This window comes from Diabrotica virgifera, chromosome 1 (genome assembly GCF_917563875.1).
Source record: "Diabrotica virgifera virgifera chromosome 1, PGI_DIABVI_V3a".
In the NCBI taxonomy this organism is placed as follows: Eukaryota; Metazoa; Arthropoda; class Insecta; order Coleoptera; family Chrysomelidae; genus Diabrotica; species Diabrotica virgifera.
In genome coordinates, this window is record NC_065443.1 from 60421306 (window position 1) to 60440813 (window position 19508).

At 33.2% G+C, this 19508-nt stretch overlaps 1 protein-coding gene across 2 annotated transcripts in view; it reads left to right on the forward strand.

Moving 5' to 3' along the window:
- Positions 1-18577, forward strand: part of LOC114331348 (arylalkylamine N-acetyltransferase 1) — an 81115-nt gene extending 62538 nt beyond the window's left edge. For both annotated transcript variants that reach the window (XM_050658527.1, XM_028280891.2), the window contains exon 4: positions 18295-18577. In XM_050658527.1, coding sequence (XP_050514484.1) covers positions 18295-18490 — 196 coding nt within the window. In that variant the 3' untranslated portion in view covers positions 18491-18577. The remainder of the gene's footprint in view (positions 1-18294) is intronic.
- Positions 18578-19508: the final 931 nt, after the last annotated feature.

Below are 19508 nucleotides of genomic sequence, written 5' to 3' on the forward strand. Positions count from 1 at the left end.
TCGTTACGAATGAAGAGTATATTATTTACATAAAAAGTATTGGAAAATCAAAAAATTACACTAAAATAGCAATTTCGTCAGTTGCGTAGAATTTGGGAAGGGTCAACCAGGCACTATCCCCTGTCGTACGCCTCTGGTAGTAGCTAGAAACGTTTATTTATCTTAATTTAGTAGGGTGTACAGTGCCTACACTTTCTGTCAAGTATGATAAGGATACGCCAAATAGTTTTAAAGTACTGGGTACAAATCATTTTTAAATTTTAATCATATGAATCATATCATAAATTAATTAAAATAACTGCGCCGTTTCATATTTAACTTCAAATATCTCGAAAACTAATAACTTTATCGTTACCAACGAAGACTATATTATTTACATAGAAAGTATTGGAGAATCTAAAAATGGAACTAAAATAGTAATTCCTCCAGTGGCGTAGAATTTGAGAAGGGTCAACCATTCTCTATCCCCTGTCGTACGCCTCTGGTAGTAGCTAGAAACCTTTGTTTATCACAATTTAGTAACTTGTATAGTGTCTATACTTCCTGACAAGTATGAAAACGATACGTCGAATAGTTTTAAAATGCTGAGCAAAAACAGTTTTTAAATTTTTAGATAAAACACCCTGTGTTATATCCTGTAACTCAGTAAGGAACCACATTTTATTTAAGTGTTTTAGGTTAAACCTTCGTATTTTGTGCTAAGGTTTCTCCAGTTACTATGGACAATTATTAATGAAACACCCTGTATAATCAATTATCTTTTCAGCAACCCAATAAAAGTTGACATTGACAGTTTTGGTGACAGTAATTAAATATTTGATAGTGATCATTGTTGATTAGCGTTCGAACAACCGGCCCTAGTCTCTTTTAATTTAAGTAGGTACAACAAATTTGAGAATATCATGAAATAAATTACATATTTCCAATTGTATGAAATAATACTGTTATAACTGTTTTCCCGTGTCATATCAATTTCTTGAAATATTTGGAGTAAACTATATAGTCCAAGAGGCAGCGCTGAAAAATGTCTTTGAATTTACTAAAGCTAGATTTTTCACAGTTGATTACTGTGATTGTGCAGAGAAACATACGGCAGTCGGTCAAGCTAAACGTAGAACAGGATTTACTGATAGGGTATCAAAGTTGTTTTCCTACGAAGGTAATTAACTCCATTTACTAAGGCTGAAAATCAGTACACACATTCTAAATTAAATATAAATGAAAGTTATTATAGTCAGTTAGCTGTATGACGGGACAGAGGCGGTCGGTCGGCCCCAGTGAATGTACAGGGTTATTCACTATATTTTGACCCCCTTGTAAACTGTTTTATTTACAGAATTAGAAAAAAATGTAAACTATAAAAGTTATTTTCGATTTTTAAATTATTATTTTTTGACATATATCGTACTAGTGACGTCATCCATTTGGGTGTGATGACGTAATCGACTATTTTTTTAAATGGGAATAGGGGTCGAGTGCTAGCTCATTTGAAAGGTTATTCAATTCCCTATTCAGTAATATAAACATTAACATGATTAATTTTACAGGGTGTCCAAAATTTTTTTTTAATTAAATTAATTGTTTAATTAATAATTCAAAAAATTTTTTTGGACACCCTGTATAAGTAATGATCTTAATGTTTACAGTACTGTATAGAGAATTGAACAACCTTTCAAATGAGTTAGCACACGACCCCTATTCTCATTTAAAAAAATAGTCGATTACGTCATCATATATACGTCAATAAATCATAATTAAAAAATAGAATAACTTTTGTATTTTACATTTTTTTCTAATTCTGTAAATAAAGCAGTTTACAAGGGGGTCAAAATATAGTGAATAACCCTGTACATTCATTGGGGCCGACCGACCGGCTCTGTCCCGTCATACAGCTGACCGACTATAATAACTATTATTTATATTCAATTTAGAATGTGTGTACTGATTTTGAGCCTTAGTAAATGGATTTAATTACCTTCGTAGGAAAGCAGCTTTGATACCCTCTCAGTAACCCCTGTTCTACGATTCGCTTGACCGATCGCAGTATGTTTCTCTACACAATCACAGTAATCAACTGTGAAAAATTTAGCTTTAGTAAATTCAAAGAGATTTTTTAGCGCTGCCTCTCCGTCTAATACTAAGCTGCAAAATTAACGGAACACCTTAAAATGGGACATGTTAAATGGCTCGAATTTCCCAAACATGTTGTCCGATATTAAAGTCGGTTCGCTAAACTCAGACACCAACGTGGCTAGTGATTTTAATAAGTAATTTTGCCAATTTGGTAAAAGTGGCAAAAAAATAATTACTAAATAGTTAATAATTACTAAATAGTTAGTAATTTTGCCAATTTTGGCAAAATTGGTCAGAAACAAAAAAATTACCTGCTAAAATCCCTAGCCTGTTGTTTCTGAGTTTAGCGAACCGACATAGTGATTTTTTTAGTACGTTACAGCCTTATTATTTAAGAAAATCGATGTAAATGCTAGACAGGTAAATGCCAATTTATACTGAGTGTAACAATCATACTGTGTTTATTCCTTAAAGTTAGGAACACCCTGTGGAATATTCTAGCATATAAAATATTTAAATTAAAACTCAATTGTTGCCTTAGCCTACGGCCAAACAAGCGACAATTACAGCACTGTAGGAGCAGTAAAATGAAGCTCGAAAAATGGGTCCCACGGTGAGTGTAGTGGAGGGCCAAACATCGCTGTAAATATCGCTGCAGCGATCTACTTTACTCACTGAGGACCCATTTTCGAGCTTCATTTTACTGCTTTTACAGCACCGTAATTGTCGCTTGTCTGGCCATAGCCTTAGGATTTACCAACTTTATTATTTCTTTTTTGACTCATTTACTAATGTTGGATAATAAAAAAAGCAATCTCACCAATTCACCGAGTAATCTCACCATATTTTGCAAAAAAGCAATTCACCGAATGATTGCCGGTATAAGCAATCCCCCCACTTACTGACCAACGGCTTCGGGCGGATGAGTTGGTAAGTGGCAGGGCACTCTTTTGTCCTGAGACTGAGAAATCGGTCTCGAAGGCGGATGAACCCTACAGAATGGTCAACGGTATAAGGATGCAGAAGGCAACGGGAAACCACTGCATTAAAGACTCATGGAGTATCCCTAGAAATCGTCATGGCTCACAGAAATGACAACCAACAACCTACTAATCATGGTTCTCGGATGCCAAGATTCGGCAGGGGAAGAAACAACAGTAACGACAGGGCTTCCCAGGCCGTTAGTCAGCGAAATCCCTGTTCACTAAATATATACAAATCCACCTACAAAATCGCTACATGGAATGTAAGAAGTATGTATGAACCTGGGAAACTGAAGAATATACAGCAAGAGATGATGCGACTAGATATCGATATATTAGGAATAAGCGATACAAGATGGGTCAGCTCTGGCGAACTCAATACAGACAATGGACGAATCTATTACTCTGGAAGCAGCGACACCCAACACAGATATGGAGTTGCTATGATCCTCAGCGAAAAAGTAACGAGATCAGTAACAGGCTTCGTTCCGATGTCCGAAAGAATAATAATGTGGCAGTTATTGACAACCCATGGAAAAATGAACCTAATCCAGATTTATGCGCCAACTGCTGACAAAAATGAAGAAGAAATAGAAAACTTTTATAGCGAACTCCAGAAAACATTACATCTCACAGCATCTAGAGACATAACAGTGATCATGGGTGATTTCAACGCAAAAATTGGCGAAGGAAAATGCTACCCTAATGTAGGATCATATGGGCTTGGCGAACGAAACGACATAGGAGATCGCCTAATAGAATTTTGCCAGGAGCATAATGTTATAGCCGCAAATACATTCTTTAAATTACCTAAGCGACGCCTGTATACATGGAAATCACCAGCTGACAAAGAGCACAAAATTGTCAGAAATCAAATTGACTACATCCTAATAAAGCACAGATATCGAAACTCAATTCAGGCAGTAAAGGCATATCCAGGAGCAGACGTATCCTCTGATCACAGTCTTCTTATTGCTAGGTTTCAACTTCAACTAAAAAAGACCCAAAAAAGCCGCAACAACAATAAACTTAACATACAGAAACTAAAGTCAGAAGAAACAAAAGAAAATCTGAAACACGAAATCAACACAAATCTAGACAGAAACCCAGGAAATAATTGCAACGTAGAACAGCAGTGGCAATTCTTCAAAACCTCTATATTAGAACCAAGTAAGAAAGTACTTACTACAACCAAATGTAAGAAAGAAGAATGGATGACGGAGGAAATTCTAGACTTGATGAATGAAAGAAGAAAAAACAAAACCATTAATAAGACTCGCTATAAACAGCTTCAAAACCAAATAAGAAGAAAAATTAGGGAGGCTAAAGAAACCTACTTCTCTGAAAAATGTAAAGAAATAGAAGAACTGCAAAACACATATGACAACTTCAACCTACATAAAAAAGTCAAAGAACTAGCCGGAATAGGAAATAGAAGAACCTCAAATATATTGCTCGACAAAAATGGAAATATTATAATGGAGACAAAACGAAAACTACGACGATGGAAAGAGTATATCGAGGAACTATTTCATGACCAGAGAGAAGCTAGTACATCCGTAGATAGCCAAACGGGAGATGTAGGCCCAGAGATAACCAAATCAGAGGTTAGTCAGGCAATAAACTCTATGAAAACCAATAAATCTGCTGGTCCAGATGAATTGCCTAGCGAGCTGATAAAGTTGGTCAACGAGAAAAACCTGGACATAATAGTAGAACTGTTCAACGCTATCTATACTACTGGAATCATCCCTAGAGAAATGTTGACATCAGCCTTTGTGTGTTTGCCAAAGAAGGTGAATGCAAAAGAATGCAGTGACTACCGAACCATAAGCTTAATGTCACATACCTTGAAAATTCTATTGAAAATTATCCACGCCAGAATACACTCTAAACTGGAGCTGGATATTAGTGACACTCAATATGGGTTCCGCAATGGTATGGGTACCAGAGAGGCATTATTCTCCTTCAACGTGCTGACACAGAGATGTTTGGATGTTAACCATCCTCTTTACGTCTGTTTTATAGACTACAATAAGGCGTTTGATAAAGTAAAACATGATCGACTCATGGAAATCCTAAAAAATAAAAACCTAGATGAAAGAGATTTAAGACTAATAACACACCTCTATTACAATCAGCGAGCAATAGTAAGAATTGAAAAAAGAAACATCTGAAGAAATGGAAATAAAGAGAGGAGTCAGGCAAGGCTGCATACTATCACCTCTATTATTTAACGCTTATTCTGAAGAGGTAATGCGAGAAACTCTGGAAGATGAAACAGTCGGCATAAGAGTAAATGGAGTCTTAGTTAACAACATCAGATATGCAGATGATACAGTAATAATAGCCGATAGTTTACAAGACCTGCAAAGACTCATGAGTAAAATAGTAAGGTGTAATAGGGAGTACGGACTCTCTCTCAATATCAAAAAGACGAAGTTTATGAAAATTAGTAAAAACAACCATAATACTAACGAAATCTTGATAGTAGAGGGCCAGCAGATCGAAAGAGTAAAAAAGTACACTTACCTAGGAACACTTATAACAGAAAATAATGACTACACTGCAGAAATAAAAGTCAGAATCGAAAAAGCACGTTCTAATTTTATAAAAATGAAAAAGGTCCTATGTAGCAAAGATTTATCATTAGCTCTTAAAGTACGCCTAACAAAATGTTACGTCTACAGTGTTCTATACTATGGAGTGGAATCATGGACGTTAAATATAGAGACAATGAGACGACTTAACGCCTTTGAAATGTGGACCTATAGAAAAATTATGAGGGTTTCCTGGGTAGATAGAGTTACAAACAATGAAGTACTGAGAAGAATAGGTAAAGAAAAGGAAGTTGAACTTACAATTAAAGAAAAGAAGCTACAGTATCTCGGACATGTGATGCGGGGCGAGAAGTATGGTATCCTACGACTCATAATGCAGGGAAAGATAGATGGCAGAAGAAGCATCGGAAGAAGACGAATTTCATGGTTGAAGAACCTGAGAGAGTGGTTTGGATGCAGCTCGAAACAACTATTTAGAGCTACTGCCTCAAAAATTAAAATAGCTATGATGATTGCCAACCTCCGTAGCGGAGATGGCACCTGAAGAAGAAGAATAAAAAAAGTTAGGTACGTTAACAACTAGCCATGTTTTTCATCAATAAATACTCATTTTCTCCTTAGTTTAATTAACAATTCTGAAGTAGGCAATAAGAAATTAATAGATCTCAAATTGTTAACAGTCCAAATGTGTCTGTTTTTTTGTGAAAATTAGTAGATGAATTATTTAAAGTTTAAATTAACTCCGTATTTTTTGTTGTTGTTTGGTGGAAATGGAACTTAATTCGCGGAAGGAATTTAATTCGCGATTAGTGTGTTCAAGCAGTGATCTTACATAGCGAAAGACTTAGCTACCATGCTATCGGCTCCTTATATTGGTAACAATTTTTTGCTAATGCACGATAAAACAAGACCTCACGTTCACGAACTACAACCGAATATTTACAATAGGTTAATCTTCGGACTTTGAATTGGCCATCACGTAGTCCAGATCTTAACCTGATTGATCATTTGTGGGACATAATTGGCAAAAGATTACAACAGCGTTTGCCACCTTCTATGACCTTACAAGAGGTAGAAACAGTAGCTCTCGAGACTTGGAATGATATTGATCAATACCAAGTAGCATTACATTTGTAATATAAAAGTAGGTACATATTCCTTTTATTATCTAACATAAGCGAATGAATCAACAAGCAAAATGTTAAGAAAGCCTAAGGCTACAATTGAGTTTAAATTTTCATATTTTATATATATGCTAGAATATTTCACAGAGTGTTACACCAGGTATGAAATGACATTTACCTGTCTAGCAACAATATTATTAAATTGATTTTTTTAATAAGGCTATAACATACTAAAAAAATCACTCAAATCGGGCAATAGGTTTAGGAAATTTGAGACATCTAACATGTTCCATTTTTAAGGTGTTCCGTTAATTTTGCTGCTTAGTAGTATACAATGGATTCAACGAACAAACAATATATTATAAAAAACTGTTAAACCAAAAACTGCATAAGAAAGTCCTGACATTAGTCTTTCTACTACCAGAGAAACAACCTAGTACCTTTTGCTCGATTACATAAAATCAACAAATAACAGTTAAACACAAAAAAGGAAGGAAAAACGCCAGATTTCAGAACAAACAATGACTTTCAGAACAAACAATAAGCAAATATATTAAGAACAACAACAGCCATAAGAAAAAGCACTTACACAGTGGTCTATACACAAACTTATGCTGGTTACTGCCACTGCTCAATACAACGGTCAAACTGGTAAAATCTTAAAAAAAAAACAGAAAACCAAAGTAGTGATGCAGACCAAATAGCAGACTGCTTTTTTTAACTGCTATCAGGTTCGTAAGTAGTAACTGACACGAGCCGAGGCTGATCTTCAAGTCAGGTGGGTTTCAGTAATTTCGACTATTTTAAGTTCTGCGAACTGCTATTTTGATCGACTATGACTATGGCTATGACATCGCGAACGGTGTGAGTGAACAGTAATTCAGGTTTTTGCCAATTAAATGATTAATAATTTTAAACTGACAACTTTCGACAACTGTATGTCTTATTGTAGGAGAGCAAAATATGCTAAATGTGCAGTCACTCAAGCGTTATGGGGACCCATTGGGTTGTGAAGAGTAGGTCCTAAAAGCAAAAAAAGTTAAGTAAAGTTTTCCATTTTAGTGGGGACTTTCCATTTTTAATTTATTTTTCCATTTCCCACAATTGTTTTTTTAGATTATAGCGCCATCTATCCACAATTCGAAAAAATGTCTCGAATAAAAGTTACTTATTTTTTACCTAAGGAATCCAAATCTGCAATAAAAATGGGGGCTCCCATTTAAGATTTTAAAGTAACCCCTTATCCCTCCTCCGTGGTGGGTCTAATTTGATGCCATTTGATAGATTTTTCAAAAATATTGAATAAGTGTATTTTTCAGTTTTTCGATCTGATGTTCATTTCGCGAAATATCGCGGGATTAATAATTAAAATTTTAAATTTACCCCCCACCCCTCTGCGTGGTGGGTAAACTCACCCATTTCCTTACGCCCCGCTCAAATCGTCAGATATTTGAAATATATACTGTTTTGCATGTACTTAACTTTATCTTAATCTGACGATTTCGAGTTTTTCTAAGGATAGCTTTTGCTTTCGGCCCCCCTTAACGAACTCCCCTGCATTAAGAGCCAATATATGATAGAGGTACATTTTCAGGGTACAAGGTTTCTCCCTATGGAATAATCTGACGCGCTCGAGTAACTGCAAAGATCCCCGCTTGGGCTCCCATACCATCATACTTTTGCAGTACTATTTTACTTGCTGTTTATTGGGAAAATGCAGAGCATTTCTATACAGGGTGTCCCGAAAAGATTGGTCATAACTTATACCACAGATTCTGGTGTCAAAAATAGGTTGATTGAACCTCACTTACCTATATTCAATAGTGCACACAAAAAAAGTTACAGCCCTTTGAAGTTACAAAATGAAAATCAATTTTTTTTTTCATATATCGAAAACTCTTAGAGATTTTTCATTGAAAATGGACATGTGCCATTCTTATGGCAGCAACATATTAAATAAAAATAAAAGTAAAACTTGTGTACCCCATAAAAATTTTGGACATCTTCGATATTAGTGCACCCTAATATGTCTGTGTAGATTTGGCATTGGATCCGACCATCACATGTAACACCGTTGCCGTATCCTCTATTTTTTCATAATATCATATTACAATTTTTTGTGATATTATATTTTTGTGTGTGAAATGTATCATTTGTGTATTTTAGGTATGTTCTAATATGTTATGTAAAGATAGGTTTTTACTTGATTATTTTAAAACATTGTGAAGTTTAACTTACTAGAAACCTTGTAATATTGTGTAATGTGTTAAAAATAAGTAGTTTTGAAACACCAATTAAGTAAAGTTTATTATGTTGTTGTTTTCACCAATTTTGAAAAAATGTGGAAATATTGAATTATCCACGTCCGTCTGTCCGTCCGTCCATTTGTGGTATTATAATATCACCCTGTACAAAATATGTTTAAAACTCATTCAAAGTCATTAATCCATGTAGTATCTGTTCTTGTATCAATAACCGCAAGTAACATTGAATTGTCATGTTTTGTTATTATTTAAATGTGTATATAAACATTAACTCGGTGGAGAAAGATTATTGTACTCAGTATTTAATTATTGTACTAGGTCGTTACTGTTATATGTAAACACGTTGTTATAGTTAGTCATTGATGGAGTTGCGTGTAAATATAATGTATCTGAACCAAGAAAGAGAGTTTTAATTAGTTTGGACCTAAAAGGCATTATACATCACACTATTTAATACATGGCGATCCTGCAGACTAGAGGAGGTCTTCTGAAAGGAGCAGGGATGGCGGCACCAGCTTGGAAACGGAGACGGCGAAGATGGACCAGGACGATACAGGAAACCCAGTGAAAAAAAGACAAAAGTGGAAATAAAATGTAAGTAAGAATGTCTATCTTTATTAAAAATGCTTCCCTCGTTTTTATATTATTATTGAACATTGAATATTTATCTTTGCTGATTTTTGAATAATTTATGAAGTATCGATTTTTTTTTAAGAATATCTATAAATTTTGAAATATGAAGTGATCTTTGAATTGAATATTTTTATCGAAGTTTATTATATATGCTATTCTTGAATTTTTATTGAATTTTGAATCTTTATTGAATTTATTTGAAAAATCTCTATCCGATTTCGATTTTTAGTACGGGTATTTTTGAATATTCTATGGAATATCGAATTTTTTTTTCAAAAATTTCTATCGAATTTTGAGATATAAACTTATTTTGAATATTTTTATCTAACTTTTGCATATGCTATTTTTGAATTTTTATCGAATTTTTGTCGAATATGTATACTATTATTGAATTTTTAGCCAGTTGTTTTTATTATTGATATTTATTGATTCTATAGATACATTTTAATCGATTTTGTGTTAAATTTTGTATGATATGAACCTGAATTAATATTTTTTGAGTGATAAATGATATTTTTTTAATAACTAATGATTAGTGATGACATACGATAAACATTGCTATAAGCAAGATATATATTTTTAACGAACCGACCTGATGAGTCGAGATAAGGAATTTCAAGAAGAACTATATAGATTAGAAGAAGAACTAACAATATTATAAGCTAAATATTATGAGGCAACTAGAGAAAATAAGAAACCCACTGCTCTTGTCAAATTAGGAGGGTACTAATACTAAGTGATTTATAGAAGCTTGAAAGCTTATTAGAGACCCACTCTGTGTTTTGAGAGTACCTATTTTATTCATGATTATTCGTGAATAAACAACGGCCTCAAAGCAAGGGATTGAGGTTGTGAAATTTGTAAAAGAATTTGATCTAGCCAACGATGTTATACCCGCTTCTGTTAAGGTAGATTGTAGAGGTTTCGTGGCTAGTATTGAGTATTATGATTGTTATATGGAATATGTAGAAGAATTGGAACTTTTCTCTCGAGTAAAGCCACTTTGATTAGTCGAACGTAGGCATTGAGGGATAAGTAAAGGAAGTGATTATTATGATGTTATATTATGAAATGATATATTGATGATTAAATGACAAATGATTGTTATATGAAGATGAATTATGTACACTGTAGAAGTGTTATTATGTGGAGAAAATGAAGAAATATAGTTGTAGTACCAGACAAGAAGAAGAAGAGAAAAAAAAAGATAATTTTTTTATTAAAATATGTGGGAAAAATGAAAGAAGACACATAAAAATTGCAAGAAAAGAAGCAAAATTAAGAATAATATCAAATAAGTAGCTAATCATTGAATTATGTCTAAGAATTAAAGCTGTAAATTTTTTTTTCTCTAAAGTAATGTTAATTATAAATAACTTATTTTTAAATGTAGATAATGAATTCAGGTTAAATTTTCGCGGAAAATGGAAGTGTTTGAATTAAGGATAGATAATATCTTACAATAGTGTTAGTAGATAGTAAGTAAAGGGACACAAAAAGTGAAGTTCTTAGAGAGATTAAATCTTTATTATAGGTACAAGAGAGTTATTAGAAGTTTTTAGAGACACATTAGAAGTTTTTTAGAGAGATTACATTTCTATTATAGGTACAATATTTTAAAGTTAGTAAGGCGTATATAAATAAATCAAAATAAGACTGAAATAATAAGATGAAATAGTAAAGTAAGGTTAAATTCTTTTTTTTATATACCATTTAATAGAAGTTTAGGTAATATTTAGCTTAGCTTAGGAAGTATTAAAGTCGAGATTTTATTACAATTAGATTAGTTACGGCTTATAGGCACTAAAAGACTATTTAAAAGTTAGGATCAACTTCATTCACTGTGGACACTGTTTTGATGAAGTGAATTAGTGAACGAAAAAAAAAAGGACGAAAAGACACGACGTGAAAGTACGTGAACTAGTAATAGGTTATAAAATACCAGTTTTAGTAAAGGGAAAATATGAACTTTTGTGTAAAATAGGAAAAAGAATATACATGTTTAGGGAAAAATCGATTGATCTGAAATGTACCATGTTACAGTTAGTTAGGATAGTTAGGAAATTTAATTTTTGAAAATAGTATTAGGTAATCATAAACACTCTGTGAAAGGGAAAGAGGGATATACACTCAGATATTCTTCTTCTCTTCTTAGGACTTTCTTTTTTTTTTAAAAAACGGCGATGATAGACAATCAATCTTATTTTAAAAATATGTAATTTTAACAAAACGGGGAGGTGTGGTATTATAATATCACCCTGTACAAAATATGTTTAAAACTCATTCAAAGTCATTAATCCATGTAGTATCTGTTCTTGTATCAATAACCGCAAGTAACATTGAATTGTCATGTTTTGTTATTATTTAAATGTGTATATAAACATTAACTCGGTGGAGAAAGATTATTGTACTCAGTATTTAATTATTGTACTAGGTCGTTACTGTTATATGTAAACACGTTGTTATAGTTAGTCATTGATGGAGTTGAGTGTAAATATAATGTATCTGAACCAAGAAAGAGAGTTTTAATTAGTTTGGACCTAAAAGGCATTATACATCACACTATTTAATACACATTCTTATTCTATTATTCTTGTAGGTACATTTAACAGTGATTGAAATTATGAAAGAAATAAACAGCACGGCAACACTGTGACGCACAAACATAAGATTCAGCTGTGGCTTACATAGGGTGCACCAATAACCATGATGTCCAAAATTTTATGGGGGTTGTGTTCCCTTAAACCCCCCAAACTTGTGTGTACGTTCCAATTTAATTATTAGTGTGGCACCATTAGTTAAACACACTGTTTTTAAAATATTTTTGCTTTTTAGGACTTTTTCGATAAGCCAGTATTTATCGAGATATTTTGAATATTTATGGAATCCACCATATATTTGCATATGGGGCAGTCAATGAGGGTATTTGGCTCCGAATTCCATCCTACTACATCGATTTACTTGATATTTTCACAGTAAGTAGGGAAGAGCTCAAGAAACAAAGTCTACCCTATGCCGAAGTGCACTTTTATCTTGGGGGTGGTTCCCACCCCTTCTCGGGGGTGAAAAATGTTTTGTTTAAAATAGCCACGGAAGAGCTAGAGAACCTAATTTTAAGCAAAAACTGTTCTATAATTATTTTTTTAAAACTCAATACTTTTGGAGTTTTCGTGGTTGAAAATTGGCCATTTTCATTGAAAAATTACACCTTTTAGGACGGATTTTTGAGAATACCTTAAAAACTATGCATCTAACAAAAAAACTATATAAAATATTTCTGTAGGTTATAAACAAACAAAGAGATTTGTTCCTTCATAAATCTTCTAGTTAAAATATAAAGAGGGGTATGGTAGGTAAGAAGAGTTTGTTTTTTTGCTGCATGCTCAAATCGGATTATTCAACTTGAAATAACAGAGAAACTGTCGATTTTAGGTGTATAATGGTACTAATATCTTTTGTAGGGCTTGAAAAGACCTTTAAAATGATCCATACTAAATGTGGATCACATTCAAACTAAGTGAGATATTCTGCAAAAAAGTTGATGACTAATATATTTTAAGAGGAAATGAGAAGTATATTTAACCCCTCATCCATCAAAACTTAAATACACGGTTTTTCTTCTACAATACTTTTTATTATAGTGTTGTTTCTATGCTCAAAAAGTTGGATTTTATTAAAATGAACGGTTTTTGAAAAAAATGAGCTTAAATTATAGAGCGCATTTTTAAATTTTCTTAAAAATCCTCCTTTTCCTCCATGTAACTCGAAAAAATAAGAGATACGAAAAAAAGATACAAAAAATGTAGGGAATTTTCAGATATAAATTTTCTTTTTATTTTTCATTACTGTATCTCTTATCATTTTCAAGCTACATGGAGAAAAAGAAGATTTTTAGGAAAATTTAAAAATGCGCTTTATAATTTGATCTTTTTTTTTTTTTCAAAAACCATTCATTTTAAACCCGTGCAACTTTTTGAACATAGAAATAACACTATAATAAAAGGTATTGCAGAAGGAAAACGATGCATTACATTTTGGTGGATGGGGGTTAAAATTACTTCTCATTTTTTCTTAAAATACATTAGTTATCAATTTTGTTTGCAGCATATCTCGCTTAGTTTTAACGTAATGGACTTTTAATATAGCTCATTCATTTTAAAGGTCTTTTCAAGAACTACAAAAGGTATTAGTAGCATTATATACCTAAAGTTGACCGTTTCTCTGTTATTTCAAGTTGAATACGCCAATTTGAGAATGTACCAACAAACAAAGTATTTTCACCTACCATATCTCTTTTTGTATTATAACTAGAAGATTTTTATGAAGGCAAGTGTCTTTGTTTTTTTATAACCTACAAAAATGCTTAATAGAGTTTTTTTAGTTAGATGCATAGTTTTTAAGGTATTCGCAAAAAACCGTTCGAAAAGGTATTATGTTTCAATGAAAATGGCCAATTTTCAACCACGAATATCTCAAAAAGTATTGAGTTTTCAAAAAAAAATTATAGAACAGTTTTTGCTTAGAATTAGGTTCTCTAGCGAATTCCGTGGTAATTTTAACCAAAAATTTTTCCACCCCTAAGAAGGGGTGTGAACCACCCCCAAGATAAAAGCACACTTTGGCATAGGGTAGACTTTGAATTAGGAGATAAGTAGAGGCTATTCCCAAAATTTCATTAAAATCCATGCAGTAGGATAGAATTCGGAGGTAATATCCTTATTCTTGCTCCCATTGACTGGCGTAATATGGTTAAGTAAACGAAGCCACCTCTCGATAAAAGGTGACATCAAAAAGACTAAAAGACAAAAAGTTTTAAAAACACTGTGTTTAACTAATGGTACCACAATAATAGTTTAATTGGAACGTACACAAACATTTGGGGGGTTTAAAGGAACACAACTCCCATAAAATTTTTATGTAAATATATTAAAAAAGAAGCCACATCTCTATAAAAACTCGCTTATCGAAAAAATACTAAGAGACAAAAAAGTTTTAAATACGTTGTGTCTAACTAATGGTATCACAATAATGAATTAATTGGAATGTACAGATAAGTTTGGGGGGTTTAAGGGATCAAAATACCCATAAAATTTTTATGGGGTGGACAAATCTCACGATAATCTTGTTTTAGATGATCCTGCCATAAGAATGATACATGTCCGTTTTCAATAAAAAATATTTAATAGTTTTCGATATATTGACAAAAATCGATTTTAATTTTGTAACTTTTTTTATGAGCACATTTGTACTAAGGTAAGTTAGGTTCAATGGAACTATTTTTGACTCCTGAATGTGTGGTATAATTTATGACCAATCTTTTCGGGACACCCTGTATATTTCGTTTGAAACGATTTCCGAGGTGAAAATCAAAACGCCAAATAAATTTAATTTCTAACTAATATTTTGGCTTATTCCCCGTTAAAATAGTAAATGTAAATAAATTCTATCAGTTACAACCATCATCCATGTATTTTGTTACAATTTTTTTTGTTATTTAAGAAAATGTCCGTACTTAGATGTATAATTTTAGCAACAATTATTAGATATTTATATGTTCACATTAAATACAACGAAAATGCTTTCTGAAATACAAACAAATATGATTACTTTTTTTTATATCATCATGAAAGCGTTGAAAAAGCAACTGCTGTTAAAATAACAGGTGTTTTTAACTGCTATTTTCATTTAGCAGTAGTAGAAGCAACTGTTATATCAGTTTACCGCTGAATATTTCACACCTACTAAGCTTCAACACCAAAACTATTAATGATATTATCATACAATTTCTTAAAGATTCTAAAATAAAAATTTAATATGACATCTTCAATCTTCAACTTTCAAATATCTGTGGCAAAAAGTTTATCTAATGCCATCCCCTCTTGATGAACACACACACCTCCTCCTCCTCAGTCCTTTCCTCATTGCTGAGTGTCGTGATTCCCTATAATACGAGCAACTATCTCTTTCCATCGGCTTCTGTCCTGAGCTTTCCTCATGGATTCAGAGAATGTTTTTCCACTGGTTTTCTGTACTTGATCCGTCCATCGAGTAGGTGAGCGACCTCTACTTCTGCGCCCTTCAACGTTTCCCGAAATTTTAAGTCTCTTAAGATTATCATCACTTCTTCTTGCAATATGGCCGAAAAATTTTAACACGGTGGAGAGGCAAATAGAGGAAAGTCGAGTCTGAATATAAAGCTCTTGGAGGATTGAGTGATTTGTTTTGTGTTCCGTCCATGAGATCCGAAGCATTCTTCCCCAGCACCACATTTCAAAGGTTTTTCTGTCGTCCGATTTAATTGTCCATGTTTCGGATCCGTAATTAAATATGGGAAAAATTAAGGCACGTACTAATCTTATTTTGGTGTTCTTCGACAAAGAGCGATCTTTCCAGATTTTCGATAATCGACTCGTAGCGTTTTGGGCCATGTCTATTCTCCTACGTATTTCTGTTTCACAAGATCCTGTATTACTGATATAGGATCCTAGATAATTGAACTCGTTAACCACTTCAAACTGGTCTAAGGCTCCTGTTGTCTGAAGTGAATTTGAATAATCTTCTATGATAATTTTTGTTTTTTGTTTATTGATCTTGAGACCACATCTATTGCTTTCGGCTTCCACTAGCTGCAGCAGGCTGGACATTTTTTCTTCGCATGCAGTTATTAATGTTGAATCATCTGCAAATCTGAGATTGGAGAGATCTTATTTCCTGCGACAGAAATACCGCCATTCCATTTGTCGAGTGCTTTTCTCATTATATATTCCCCATAGAAATTAAAAAGACTTGGAGATAGAATACATCCTTGTCGGACTCCTCTACCTATTTTAAAAGGATCGGACTTACGGTTTTCAATTCTTATTCTGGTTTCACTGTTCTCATATAGGATTTTCACCAAAGCTGACAGATGATCGGGAACCACCATCTCATGTAGAACTTTCCACAAAACTGTTCAGTTTACACAGTCAAATGACTTCTAATAATCCAACAAGCAGATTTTGAATTCTCGTGGTTTCTCAATGAGTTGTCGCATATTAAGAATTTGCTCACTTGTGCCTTTACCCTTCACGAAGCCTGCCTGTTCTTGTGGTATTTGTCTATCCAGGAAATGGTTCGGTAGTTACTACATTTTGTGGTTACGCCTTTCTTATGAATAAGAGTAAATAGTTCGGTACACCAATCACTGGGCCATTTGCCGATTCTCCATACATGATTGCACAGTCTCTACATTAATTGGAGACCATGTTCACCCATGTTCTATAAAACTTCTGCCGTGATGTCATCGCAACCAGGTGATTTATTTCTTTTAAGGTGTTTTATGGCTTCATCGACTTCAAACCTTAGAATATCTGGTTCTAGGGTTGTTGTTGAGACTTGCAGTGCTGTTATATGATTAATGTTAGAGGTTTCAGCTTTATAGAGTTCTGTGCAGTATTTCTTCCAAGTCTCCAGAACCGCATCCATATCGCTTACCATATTACCTGTCTCATCCTTTATAGCGTAATTTCTGGGTTTGAATTCCCGAGCCAGTAACTTTACTTTCTGAAAGAGATCTCTTGTTTCATTTCGATGTAAGTGGATTTCTACTTCCTGGCAAATGTTACACAAATATTTGTCTTTATCTTTCCGGCAATTTCTTTGGATTTCTCTTGATAAGCTTCGATAGTCGTTTAAATCAAAACTGCCAACTTTAAGTTGACTTCTTTGTTCTATAATTTTCCATGTTTGGTCAGTGATCTATGGTTTACTACTGTTGTTTTTTATGGGTTGGCGACTTTTCTTAGCTGTATCTAATATATCTCTTTTAAAACCTCCCCAGAAAATCTCGATATCATCTATGGGGGTAGTACTTGTCTCAGTTAACACTGGGTTTATTCTTTCTTTGAAAGTTAAAAGTTCAGTCTCTGTAAACCTGGGAGTTCTAGGAGTGGGGTTGTGTTTGTTTCTAAAATGTATTCGGAATACAGCTACAAGGAGTTGGTGATTGCTTCCACAATCTGCAGCTAGGTAAGTTTTTGCGTACTTAACTGAGGACTTCCACCTTGAATTTATCATTATGAAATCTATCTGATTTCTTGTTCTGTCGCCCGGGGATTTCCAAGTGTAGAGACTTCGTGGGTGGTGTTGGAAGTAGGTATTCATTACAGAGAATTTTCTTTGGCCACAGAACTCTATTAATCTATCGCCTCGTTCATTTCTTTCCCCAAGACCAAAAGGACCCAAGGTGAATCTTATATGATGATCAAGCTGAGTTCGACCAATTTTGGCATTGAAGTCGCCTATTATCATTACAATGTCTTTGTTTGATATTTCTATATCAAAATAGAGGGTCGGACACATCTCTAAACCAAAGGGCTGTCAACAAGAGAGAACAATATTGTCAGTATTTTTTTTACATTCCAGGGTCTCCTTCTATTAAACAAATAATATATAGTTATAACATATAATTATTGGTATTTATTAGTACAACCCATTCAATTAAAAAATGTAGTATTTTTGACTGTCAGTTTCTATTTTCTTCAACTATTGATGCGTTTTTTCGTGATTTTCAATTTTATCCAAATAAAATATATTAAAATAAAGAGAATTACACCTTTAGAGTAACTTTATTGTAACGTTAGCTTTTCTTTGTACCAATATATGTTTTATATTTTAGACAACTGGCCAAAGAACATGGAGCCCAAATGATGTTTCTGGAATGCAGTAGTTTCTTTTCAGCTGCTGTGGCCAAATCTTTGGGATACGAGTTAATATGGTCAATGGATTACGAAAACTACAAAGTTAATGGTGAAGTAGTACTAAAGCCTGCTCATCCCCATAAAGCAGTGCAACTATTTGTGTATAAACTGTAATATAATTAATTTAAAGTGGGGGAAGTCAAGCCGAATGTCAATAATGTAAAATATTTACTGAAAAAGTAATAAATAATAAAAAAACTATTTTAAATTTTTGTAAAATGAAGTCCAACATATTGATATATCGCACCATATCGCATCAATATATCGCACCCCGACTTCGTTAGTACCTTAATTCCGAAATAGCAAAATTTTCAGGAGAACAAAAACAATATTTTATGTGAACTCTTCATTTTTTTACTTTACAACTTCACAATCTAAGTTAACGAAATGCTTCAGTCATGTTGATTATCTGTAGTTAACTAATGCTAGTATCTATAGACATTGCTTTACCCTGAAATTCACCCTTAAGAGGCTACATCACTGCCTCATCAAAACAGAAAACGCATTCCAAAATTGCAGCTTTAATTTTGAATATTTTGTCGAGATATTTGGCACACATATTCGTAATATAGTAAAAAATGCGGTTCAGAGCACAATTTGAGAAATGTGTTAGTATGCGGAAATTACTCTACAGTTAAATAAAATATTACAAAAACGAGCCTGTACTGACATTAAGAAGAAAAAAAACACATTATTCAAAAAAACTTTTTTATCCCATGCCTAGATTTTGTGCCTCATTAGAACTACTAAAATTGATTATCTATAACAAGAAATCTAATATGTGATGAGCGCGCTAATAACCGGCAAAATATCGCAAAAATGGAAAACATAATACATTGTAAGGTAAAAAAAAATGAAACTAGTAGAGGGGGAAATTATCGATATAAACGTATAAATTAACATTACATTTCATAGTTTCCCATCTTAAGACGTATCGGAGGAGTATGACAATTGTCACTGTCACAGGCGAATTTCATAAAATACTCCTGTCACATACGTTTTAAGGTGGGAAAACAATTAATGTAATGTTAATTTGTACTGTTATTTATACTATATTAATATTAATGGCAAACAAATGCATTACCAGCAGCCTACCGTAGAATGATACATAGACTGACAGAAATTCCCATGT